We start from the raw sequence: 12,144 nt of genomic DNA, 5'->3' as shown, positions 1-12,144 counted from the left end.
GGGCCACGGATGGGGTGTGCATAGATTAGTAGGTGAGGGGAGAAGTGCAGCCAGAGCCTCCACAAGAGGTTCTGGAGGAGCTGAAAGCGGGGCTGTAACCTGGTGCACTTGTAGACGTGCACCAGGGTCTCCCTCTCGTCACTGAAAGGACAAGTGTCAGGAATGGGGGTGAACTGCACCAAGTACATGCTCGTGCTCACAGCTCTGTGCAGGATTCTCCAGCTAATGTCCCTGGTGGGCCGTGGAATCAAGGTGGAATAGAGACTGGCCCACTGGGGCTCCTCACCCTCTACTGGTGGTAGGTGGTCCCGCCGCTTGGTATCTGGGTGTGACACAAGGGTGGGGAAATGGAATGTGTGAAGCATGAGCGTGTACAGATGGCTCTTTGGCATGGTTCAGAAGGGGAGCAGCTACAATGTATGCAGCCAGTTCGGGAGACAAGGGAGAGGTGGTCGGGAAGGTATGTGAACCTTGGGGCTGATGGATAGATCAGGCATGCCAGGGGTGAAGGGTGGGCGGGGTGCACCCTCTCACAGGACCTTGTTAAGATAAACTTGAGCAGTAGGCAGCAAAGCGTCCTTCACCTCCTGAAGTATGTGCCGCAGAGTACATAGGGTGGAGAGTCCCATGCACTGGGCAAGAGCCCGAGGATCCGCCCAGTCTCCCTAGTCATAGTCCAGGAGGTCTCTGATCCTTGTGACTTCTACCAGGACCAGTCTTTGGCACACTGAGGGGGACTCTGCCACCTGCACACATAGATGGGGATTGTGTAGCAGGGGCTCTGTGAGGAGGTCTACCCCCACGGTGGCTCCTAAGGACCCGGTCACTGCAAGTAGCTTCCAGGCCCAGAGGAGGTCCCGGTAGAAGGCCAGCAGCTCGAAGAGGTCTTGCGGAAGACCTCTCAAAGGAGCTGCCGATCATATCGGAACCCTCAGAAACAGTGAAGGAAAGTGTGCGCCAGCATGCTCGACACCAGACTACCTGAATCATATAGGAGCCTCTGCAGGGCCTGGAGGCGGAGGACATGGACCTGTGTGCACAAACACGTCAGACCCTGCCCTCCCTCCTCAAGGGGAAGATGGAGAACCCCTGCAGAGACCAAATGCAGTCCTGGCTAGAAGAGCCACAGCATCAGCTGCTGGATCTGATCCAGAAAACCCAGGATTGGGACCAGGGTGCTGAGACGGTGCCAGAGCATGGACAGGACCAGTTGGTTAAGCACCAGTGCCCTCCCACGCAGGGAAAGGCACTGGAGCAGTCGCGTACATCTCCACAACCGCTCAGCCACCCTGGACTCTAAACCTTGCCAGTTTTCCAGTGGAGAGGTATGCGTGGCAGAGAGAAAAATGCCAAGATAGAGCAGTGGACCCGTGCTCCACCTAATGGCCTGAAGCACGGTTGGGAAGGAGCTCGCCTACCACCCGGCCCTACCACCAGGCCAGAGCTTTTTACCCAGTTGACCTGGGTTGAGGAGGCCACCAAGTAGACAGTTTGGCAGGCCTCCACCTGCACCAGGTCATCCGGGTCCTGGACCATGAGAAGCATGTCATCGGCGTACGCTGATGGGACCAGCTGCAACTCCGGCTCACAGAGCACTAACACCGTCAACCTCTTGAGAGGGAGATGGAGGAAGGGCTCAATGGCCAGAGTATACAACTGGCCCGACAGCAGGCAGCCTTGACGTACTTCCCGCCCGAAACTGACAGGTGCAGTCAGGGTCCAGCTGAGCTTGACCATACACTCTGAGGAAGCGTACAGCACCTGGAAAAACCCCACAAAGTGGGGCCCAAAGCCGAAGGTCTGCAGAGTGCCCAGGAGGTACCTGGTGTGAATAACACACCAACCCTATCCCCTAGCTCTAGGAGATCCTGGACCAAATAAAGGTTGTCGAAGATGGTATGGCCTGGGACAGTGTAGGTCTGGCCTGGATGGACCACATCCGCCAGCACAGACTTCAGTCTCAGGGAGATAGCTTTGGCGATGATTTTATAGTCCATGCTGAGGAGCGAGATGGGATGCCAATTCCTCAGATCACGGAGGTCTTCCTTCTTGGGCAGCAAGGTGAGCACAGTTCGCCTGCACAATAAAGGGAGGACCCCGCTCTCCAAGGACTCAGCCCAGACACTGGCAAGGTCTGGGCTGAGGACATCCCAGAACACATGGTAGAACTCCACGGTCAGCCCGTCCATGTCCGGGGACTTGTTGGTGGGCATGATATGGAGGGGTTCCAAGAACTTGGCCAGAGAGAGATGCAGCTCTAGCCGGTTCCAGTTGCCCGTGCTGACCGTCCATTCCAGAGAACTCTGCGGGCATCGGTCAGATCCAGCAAGAAAAGGGAGGCATAGAAGGCACAAGCCCTCTCACGCATCTCCACCAGATCCGTGAGGGGGGTGCCATCCTCTGCCAGAAAGCAGACAATGTGCTTTTTAGCTCCCTTCTTTTTTTCCAGGATGTAGAAGACGCGGGAGCCATGATCCATCTCCCTGAGGAGGTGGATGCGAGAACAAACAAAGGTACCCCGGGCCCGAAGGTTGTTGAGGGCCCAGAGTTCCTCCCACTTCTCCCGGTATGTTCTGTAGAGGGGTGGATCTCTGAGGCCAGTGGCCAGCCGCCTCTCTAGCTCTAAAACCTCCCGTTCCAGCTGCTCTATCACTGCATCCCTCCGCCAGCTGGCCACCCGGGTGTAGTCGCGGCAGAAGAGCCACATGCGCATCTTCCCTACATCCCACCACCGCCGCACCAAGGGAAAGGCACACTGCCACCTGCACCAGGCTAGCCAGAACTCCTGGAAGGATGCTACAGAGCCCACTTTCTCCATCAAGCTATTGTTGAAATGCCAGGAGGTCGGCCCTGGCCTCTCCAAGGAGAGAGAGGCTGTCACAGCCACCAAGTGGTGATCTGAGAACAGAGCCGGACAAATGTTGGAGGAGTGGGCTCAAAAGAGATGATGACATGAGAGAGAAATGCAGTTCAATCGGGAGTGAAATGACGGTTGACCCTCCACCTGAACAAAGGTAAACGCTGCATCCTCGCCCGGGTGGAGGTCACACCAGACGTCCACCAGGGAGTGTTGGTCTATTATCTCCCTGAGGATGTCCGCGGCGGCTGGGCATCACTTGGTCCCCGTGTGGTCTCATTCCTCGAGGGTGCAGTTGAAATCCCTGCCCAGGACCAGGCATTCGTGACGATCCAAAGGGCCAAGGAAGGCAGACGCCTGCTGGTAGAAGTGAAGCCTCTCTGAGCCGGACATCGAGGCATAGATGTTAATAAGATTTAATGTCAGCCCCTCCACCCGGACCCTGAGATGCAGAAGGCAGCCCTGCACAACCTCGGCAGTCTCCAGCACCTCAGGCTGCAGGTTCAGGGAGAATAGGGTCGCCACCCTGGTTTGATTTGCCAAAAGGTGGCTGAACTACACCCTGTCCCCCCACTCCAGCTGCCAGCTAGCTTCCGTGGCCAGAGCAGTGTAGGTCTCCCACAGGAAGATGACAAAGTACCCCTTCTCCTGGAGGAAGGCGAGTACCTAACACCTACAAAGACCCAGCCTGCAGCCCCGGTGTTCAGAGTGGCAACGACAAATGGCAGCATTGAGAGGGCTGGGGAAGATCCTCGCTGGCAGGTGTGCTGGCAGTCCTCATTTGGCCCTGCAGAAAACTGAGACTGTACCCAAATATAAGCAAGGCATCATGGAAGCTGCAGGCCCACCAGTAGGCCACAGCCTCCTGCCACCCAGTCCCTTTACCCTCCCCCCAAAATGGCCCTTATGGTCTGGAGAATGAGATGGAAATCCCACCAGCGCTGAAGGGCGAGAGCCACTTGGTTCCTGGAGCCACAAATGTCCTCCAAGAAGTCATGCATCTCGCCCCTCAGCGTGTCGAGTGTCGGGGCTTCGGGCCAGACCCCTCCGTGTGCCCTGCGACCGATTGATGTGGGAAAGCAGAGACTCTGAAGTCCTTGCTGGGATGACAGCAGGGGTAGTGGCAGAAGAAGAACAGCCCCAGATGTGCTGGGAGCGGGAGAAACAAAAACCGCCTCCCAGGGCTTAACTTCTGAACTGAACGTGGCAGCCCCAGGGGCGGCAGTAACAGTATAAGGGGAGGAAAAGATGTCAGGGAAGGGATCAGGGAAAGGAGGAAAAGGAGGAAGAGGAGTAGGGGGAGGAAAGGATGGGGGATTAGGAAAAAGATAAGGAGGAGGGGGAGCAGAAAGAGGAGTGGGAAATTCAGTTGGGAGAGGGGCTGAACAAGGAACAGGAGTGGGGCAGAGGACAGGAGTAGAAGCAGGGTCAGAAGCCTCAGCGGAACAGGCACCAGGATGCGGTGTCTCCTCCGAGGGCTGGGGATCGGTGGCAGTGGTGGGGGAAGTTAATATCTCCCTATAGCCAGCCTCCAGCACTGCCGAGAGTGCAGCAACAGAGGCCCCAGCACCAAGGGGGATGGGGAATGATGGGAACTCCCGCCTGCTAAGATTCCCCCAGGGGTTTGGTGGCCAAAGTGTTGCTGATGGCTGGGCAGTTGGTCGCACCCTGGGGCTCCCCGCTTATGCAAATGAAGCCCGGGAAATTCAAATCCCGGGCTTCATTTGCAAGTGTGGTATGCCTACATTACCCTCCTAGTTCGAACTAGGAGGGTAGTGTAGACATACCCATAGTGACTATGAAATGCCAAGGGAGATTAGAGAGGCTATCAAAATAAAGAACTCAGTAATAGTGGGGGATTTCAACTATCCCCATATTGATTGGGTACATGTCACCTCAGGACAAGATGCAGACACAAAATTTCTTGATACCTTAAACAACTGCTTCTTGGAGCAGCTGGTACAGGAACCCACAAGGGGAAAGGAAATTCTTGATTTAGTCCTGAGTGGCGTGCAGGATCTGGTCCAAGAGGTAACTGTAACAGGACCGCTTGGAAATAGTGACCATAATATAATAACATTTAACATTCCTGTGGTGGGAAGAACACCTCAGCAGCCCAACACTGTGGCATGTAATTTCAAAAAGGGGAACTATGCAAAAATAAGGAGGTTAGTTAAACAGAAATTAAAAGGTATAGTAAAAGTATATATATAGGAAATAGTGACCATAATATAATAACATTTAACTTGCATTTCATTTGAAAGACGGCACATGTGTCAGCACATTATGGTTTGGTAAAGGATGTATTTTACATAAGTCATCCGCAAAAGCATTCCAAAGGAATTTTGAAAATGTATTCCTAAATAATTAATGCTTCAACATTTACTCCTTTAGCTTTATTCCAAATAACTACAGAGAAGAAATACTGTTACTAGTCATTACCTGGCATTGTTTTTGGTACACTTTTAGTTCCTGTTGGAGTTTTAGATTTTCCTCTTGTAACTTATTCCTGTTTGTTGCTATTTCATTCACAGTTGACTTTAGTTTTTCAATAATGTACTCATCCCTCTCAGTGCTGGATTGGCTGGAAGTAGCTGCAGCTTCCTGTTTCTGGTTCTTACTGCTGATTTGGAATTGATAATTCTGTGTCTGTTTCTATAGAACAAGGAAATCTTCAATAAAATTCAAGAACTATATTTCATCCTCTTGGATTAAATTCTCTACCATTACAATCAGTCGTGGTCTTTTCATTAACTACAATGGAATATGGACAGAGCACCACAGAGACGCTGGTGCACGCTTGATGATTTCCTTGCTGTTTCTCCAAAGGATATTTTACTTATTGGGCCTCAGATCCCTTGTCCTCAATAGAAAAATGTGGCAGAAACTCTGACAATTTAAGTTTGCAGAATTTCTCAATAAGTTTTCCCTTCTTGTGCCTATTTTCCTAGATATATGCTATAATGTGAGTAAACATGAACATGAATGTAATGACATATTTGGCCCACATAGCTATAAAAAATAGTTAATGGAGGGAAATTTCATCCTCCAATACAATGACCTCGATAAGAGCTGTGTAAATGCATTTCAGGGCAGAAATTTGCCCTTGAATTTTAAGCTAACACCACACAATCCATATATTAAAAAAAAAACCAAAACAGTTACATAATAACTGTACTTCTTTGAGATGATTGCTTACATGGATCCACTTGACTACGGGATAACTGCTAGAAAACACTATTATACAGGGATCTGAGTCAAGGGTATAAAAGGATTGGCCTCCAACCATCTTGTAGTTCCTTTTACTAATTAAGAAATCCTTGAACTGATTGTTGGTGAAGGTGGACAATATTTATTGGATCCATAGTCACCTTGGAAAATCAGTTACTACAGCAACCACTTTTACTGTTTCCAGAATTGCCCATGTGGATCCCCACTCCTGTGATATTAACAAGCAGCAGTCATTATCCAAAAGATGGTTCTAAATTAGCTGAAAAATGACAGCAGGACTGCTCTTTCAAATTAGACAGCAGGTCTAGAGCTCACTGGAAGGAGTAATGCTGCATTAAAAAGTATTCAAAGCTACAAGTAGCATATTTCATTGATGGATATAGTGAGAAGGCATGCTATGGATTATCTTAGGCTCTATTTTTAGAGCCCTGCAAATTTGCAGATATATGTTTTATATCCTCAGGTATCTGCATCCGTTGATATGGATGCAGGTATCTGGAAATCATTTTTGCAGACACAGGTGCAGATACCAATTTTATATTCACGCAGGGCTCTACCTATTTTGTATGTTTTCATATTTTTTGGTGGCTCAACATTGATCTAAGATGAGATAAACTGATCCATGGTTTTATCCCCATATTACACAAAGTGCTAGATCAACAAAAGTATTTATATGCCTGTTTTTATATGCCCTGAACAGCATGCCCACTTATAGAATTGATTGGTGCAGCACTGACTCTGCCTCTGTTTCTCTCAGGGTCTTCAGCTGATGTATCCAGCTTCCAATACCTTTCAGGTCATTTAACCCTCCAGTTAGGTCACATGACAGTTCCACCCCTTTGAACTCAAAGTTCAAAATAAACACAAAGAAATGTAAACTATTCCCTTCTCTTAGGGAGGCCCTGACAGCGAACAGTCCACTCTAGATCCTGGTCCCAGCAAGGCTTTTCCCCAGGACTTACAGAATGAAGCCTATCTCTAGGATGGCATAGAATCTCTCTTTAGGCAAGAAGGCTTTTACAGTTGGATAGGCTATCAAGGCTCCAAGAAATCTACCTTTTGTGCTGGGATTAAAGTGGATTAAAAACTAATAACTGATTGACCAAATAACTAACCAGGAACTCCCAACGCCAGTTAGGAGAATACAGAGGACAATGTTCACAGTCTTTGGTGGTCAAGGGGACCGGACAGTGTGTCAAACCACTTGAACTGTTATAATTCCAGAAATCAGTGCAACAGGAGAAGGATGAGTGGACACATCAGACATTACTTTCTAAAGGATTTTTGAGCTTTCATTCTGGGGGTGCACTGTTCTCATGAATGGGGCTCAATATAAACAATTATTGAATGAACACTAATAGTTTGCACAATTTACTTTGCAATTTTTCTTGCATTATGGATTATCCTAATGAATTATCATTAATAAATAAGGGTATGTCTACACTACAGCGCTAGTTCGAACTAACTTAGTTCGAATTAGTTAATTCAAACTAAGCTAATTCGAACTAACGCGTCTAGAACTAAAAACTAGTTCGAATTAGCGTTTTGCTAATTCGAACTAGCAAGTCCACATTGAGTGGACTCTGAACAGGGCTTAAGGATGGCCGGAAGCAGTGCCGGCAGAGTATCAGAGGAGGACTTAGAGCGTGGAGATGCTGTCTCAGGCTAGCCGAGGGCTGCGCTTAAAGGGTCCCAACCCCCACCCCGGACAGACAGTTCTAAGGGGTGCCCCGCTTGAAAACCAGTCCTGGCTTGGATTGCCCGGAGTACCCACACTGGGCACATCACACCACTCGGCCATCAGCCCGGCTGCACTTGCCGCAGGCTGCCATCTGGGAAGAGGGGGCAATCGGGGGGCTGCAGGAGAGCTTCCACCCCCAGAAGCCCGCAGAGCCAGCCCAGTCATCTCCATCGGGGGCTCGTACCCCATTCCTCCCTCACCTCCTTCCACTTATCCTTCCCTAGCCCCCCTTCTTATTGATGTACAAAATAAAGATAACGTTTCTTCCAACATTGACTCTGTCTTTATTGAACAAAACTGGGGGAGACTGGGAAAAGGAGGTGGGAGAGGGGAAGAGAAAGGCTGGGAGAGGGGAGGGCAACTAACATGATCAGGGGTTGGGAACAGGTCCCAGATGAAGAGAGGCTACAGAGACTGGGACTGTTCAGCTTAGAAAAGAGGAGACGGAGGGGGGACAGGATAGAGGTCTCTAAAAGCAGGGGTTGGGTGGAGAGGGTGCATTCATAAAAGTTCTTCCTGAGTTCCCATAAAGAAGGACTAGAGGACACCAAAGGAAAGGAATGGGTAGCAGGCTTCAAACTAGTAAGAGACAGTTGTTCTTGAGAAAGCAAATAGTTAACCTGTGGAACTCCTTGCTGCAGGAGGCTGTGAAGGCTAGAACTGGAACAGAGTTTAAAGAGAAGTGAGATCAAGCCATGGAGGTTGGGTCCATGGAGTAGTCTTAGCCAGGGGGTAGGAGTGGTGTCCCTGCCCAAAGTTTGTGGAAGGCTGGAGAGGGATGGCACGAGACAAATGGCCCAAGAGTCACTGTTTTTGGTCCATCCCCTCCAGGGTCCCTAGGGTTGGCCGCTGTCTGCAGACAGGCTACTGGGCTAGATGGACCTTTGGTCTGACCCAGGACGGCCATTGTAAGCTCAGGGCTCAGGGTCAGGGGTCTCAGTGGACCCCCTTGATTTTCATGCACACCTGCTCCAGGGTGGCCAGGCTGGCAGCTCTCCTGCCCTAGACAGCCACTTTCCTGTGCCTAGTGCAGAGATCGTGGACGAGGTCCACGATGTCCGCACTAGCCCAGGAAGGTGCCCACCTCTTGCGGTCCAGGGCAAGCTCCCGGGAGCCGCCAGCCTGGTCCTGGGAAGAGGGGGTGGGCTGGGGGACATCGGGTGGGTGGCTCTGTGCCGTGCCAGGTGCAGGGTCTGCTGGCTGGGTGCTGGCAGGCTTGCACCTGGCACGGGCACCGTAGCCAGCCCGTGCCCCTTTAAGGGGTCCGGGGCCGGGAGGGGGGCATAGAGTTTCCCTGGTGTTGGCCAGAGTGGCCACCAGGGAAACCTGGGAAGGGCTAGCCTCCCACTAGTTCGAATTAAGGGGCTACACACCCCTTAATTCGAACTAGCTAGTTCGAACTAGGCTTAAGCCTCGTAAAATGAGGTTTTCCTAGTTCGAACTAAGCGCTCCGCTAGTTCGATTCAAATTAGAACTAGCGGAGCGCTAGTGTAGCGGCTATGAATGTTAGTTCGAACTAACGTCCGTTAGTTCGAACTAACATTGTAGTGTAGACATACCCTGCCATAGAAGAGCTACTAGCTAAACTAGAACCTAAAGAATGCTCTATATGCATCACGGTTTTTTTCAAAGCTTTTATACTTATTGATACTATATGGGTACGTCTATACTACATGCCTCCGTCGATGGAGGCATGTAGATTAGACAGATCAGCAGAGGGAAATGAAGCCGCGATTAAAATAATCGCGGCTTCATTTAAATTTAAATGGCTGCCCCGCTCTGCCGATCAGCTGTTTGTCAGCAGATCGGGGCAGTCTGGACGCGCCGCGTCGATAATGAAGCCTTTCTTGATCGGCACAGGTATGCCTCGTGAAACCAGGTTTACCTGTGCCGATCAAGAAAGACTTCTTTGTCGACGCGGCACGTCCAGACTGCCCCGATCTGCCGACAAACAGCTGATCGGCAGAGCGGGGCAGCCATTTAAATTTAAATGAAGCCGCGATTATTTTAATCGCGGCTTCATTTCCCTCTGCCGATCTGTCTAATCTACATGCCTCCGTCGACGGAGGCATGTAGTTTAGACGTACCCTATAGGAAAAACTTAAAATCCACTCCAAGTATCAAGTATTAGTTGTTTTAGAGAGGATTCTTCTCATGGATTAACAGAAATATGTGCATATTAATTCTTCTTTAGAGTTACTATAAATTTAGCAATGTTTTAGAGAAATAAGATGGGGAGGTAATATCTTTAATTGGACCAATTTCTGTTGGAGATGCAAACAAGCTTTTGAGCTTCCACTAAGTAAAGAGCTCTGAGAAGAGTTCACAGCTACATAGAAAGTGGTACAGATTGTTTAGTATAAAGAGTTCACCTTGAATTGTCTCTTACATGTTAAGAGGGCAATTAATATCTCTGCAGTCATTGAACAAAGGAGGTTAGTGGGTTATAGACTGTTGTAATGAGCCATATGGCCAATGTCTTTATTGAGTCTATGATATTTATGTCTAACAAAGTTATGAATTTAAGCTCTCAGGCTCATCTTTTTAAGATGATGAGGATTCTGCTGAGGACTTGCAAAGTATGGATTGATCATTTTCTGAAAAGTGGTCACCCAAGGGCAATATGATGCTTTTTTCTTTTAAAATTTTTTCTGTGTAAATTCGTTTGAGAGTATAGTCTTATTTCACCCACATAGTTTTATTAGTGCACTGGGATGACAGATACTGCATGTTGTGATAGGCATATGTAGGAACTTTTGACAAACAGAAATTAGTCCTATAAAAGATAACACATTACCTAGAGTGTCTCTGCAACACTCTGCGTATGTCTACACTACAGAGTTTTGTCGTAAAAACGGCCATTTTTCTTACAAAACTTGAGGAACATCCACACTGCAATTGTGTTCTTCTGAAAGAAAATTGAAAGAACAGAGGGTTTTTTCTGGCACTGGTAATCCTCATTCTACGAGGAAGAAGCTTTTTTGTAAAACAGCTCTTTCGCAAAAAGGTGTGTGTAGATGGGGGAGAGGGAGTTCTTTCGGAAGAAGAGGAAAGAAGAAAAAGCACAGGTGCCCTGGAGGCCATTCTGTCCATAGGAATCACAGCTTACATGAAAGAGAGGTCCATTCAGTCTGGATGCTCTCTTTCAAAAAAGCAGATCATTTTTTCAATGCACTTTTGTAGTGTGGATGTTCTCTTTTGGAAGAAGTTTTTTCAGAAGATCTTTTCCGAAAAAAGTTTATTCCGAAAGAAGTCTGTAGTCTAGATGTAGCCAACATGGTTACAACACCACTGCAAACAACAGGGTTTTAGAAACATTTTAGCATTAGTTAAACCAACTCTTTAGTTGAGCTTGTGCTTTATTTTTTTCTGAAACAGGAAGGTAGGAAATATACCTGAAACAAATTATACTTCTCAGATAGTAATTTTTGTTGAGCATCTAAAGAAACAAGATGGTTTTGGTATAGTATCTCCTTCTCATCCCATTCTCTTGATTTTTGTTCAAATTCCTGGGGGGGGGGGGGGGGGAGAAAGGAACACAAGGTCACTAAGACTTGAAATAGTTTTTCTCCACTTAGAACTAGTATACTCATAATAATGAATGCTTATTTGTTTATGTTTCTAAGAAAAATCATACGTGTAATTAATTATATTCATTATTAATAACAAGGGACAACCAAATCCGTGGAAAGAAAAGAATCAGCAAATATAAAACCAGATTTTTCATTTTTTCCAACAAAAGAAAATTCTTTCTTTTGGAAAAAGCTATTCTTCTGAGCAAGCTGAATAATGTGGACAATAACTGAAGTAAAATGTTTGAAATATTTTTAAAGTTTCATACTTCTTCAGTTGTAGATCTTAGTGGCCTGATTCACCACTGTGTTATTCTAGTTGTATACAGTGTAACTCTTTTGATTTCAATGAAGTTACACAGTTATAGTGCTGGAATTATATTTTTTCTTAAGAATGTGAGAGAGCAGCTACGCTGCATCTATGTCCTATGATTGATCATTTTTCTACATTTTTACTACTGTCTGTTTTTAAATTCTAAGCAAATATAAACTTTTATTTTCTTCTTTGCCACATCAGATAGACTGCTTATTCATCTGACTACCAAGTGAAGACTACAGATTCAAGGCCCTAGTAAAGTATTGCTGAACTTTAACAGATTTTCAATACAGTAGTTATTTTCTTAAAACTAAACTATGCTGAACACATTCCAAACATTCATTTTTCATATTGCATAATTTACCAACTGGTAGCACTGTGTTACATTATATTCATGTTCAAACCTTGGATAAGATTGTGTACAGAT

At 47.4% G+C, this 12,144-nt stretch overlaps 1 protein-coding gene across 3 annotated transcripts in view; it reads right to left on the bottom strand.

The window, feature by feature from the left end:
* Window positions 1-12,144, bottom strand: part of DEUP1 (deuterosome assembly protein 1) — a 100,308-nt gene that overhangs the window by 66,232 nt on the left and 21,932 nt on the right. For all 3 annotated transcript variants that reach the window (XM_025182940.2, XM_075919299.1, XM_014571845.3), the window contains 2 exons: window positions 11,225-11,338; window positions 5,300-5,512 (listed from right to left, as the gene is read on the bottom strand). In XM_025182940.2, the coding sequence (XP_025038725.2) occupies window positions 5,300-5,512; window positions 11,225-11,338 (327 nt within the window). The remainder of the gene's footprint in view (window positions 1-5,299; window positions 5,513-11,224; window positions 11,339-12,144) is intronic.

This window comes from Pelodiscus sinensis, chromosome 1 (assembly GCF_049634645.1).
Source record: "Pelodiscus sinensis isolate JC-2024 chromosome 1, ASM4963464v1, whole genome shotgun sequence".
NCBI classification, from domain to species: Eukaryota; Metazoa; Chordata; order Testudines; family Trionychidae; genus Pelodiscus; species Pelodiscus sinensis.
The sequence above is the reverse complement of the archived record's forward strand: the minus strand, read 5'-3'. Positions and strand labels throughout refer to the sequence as shown.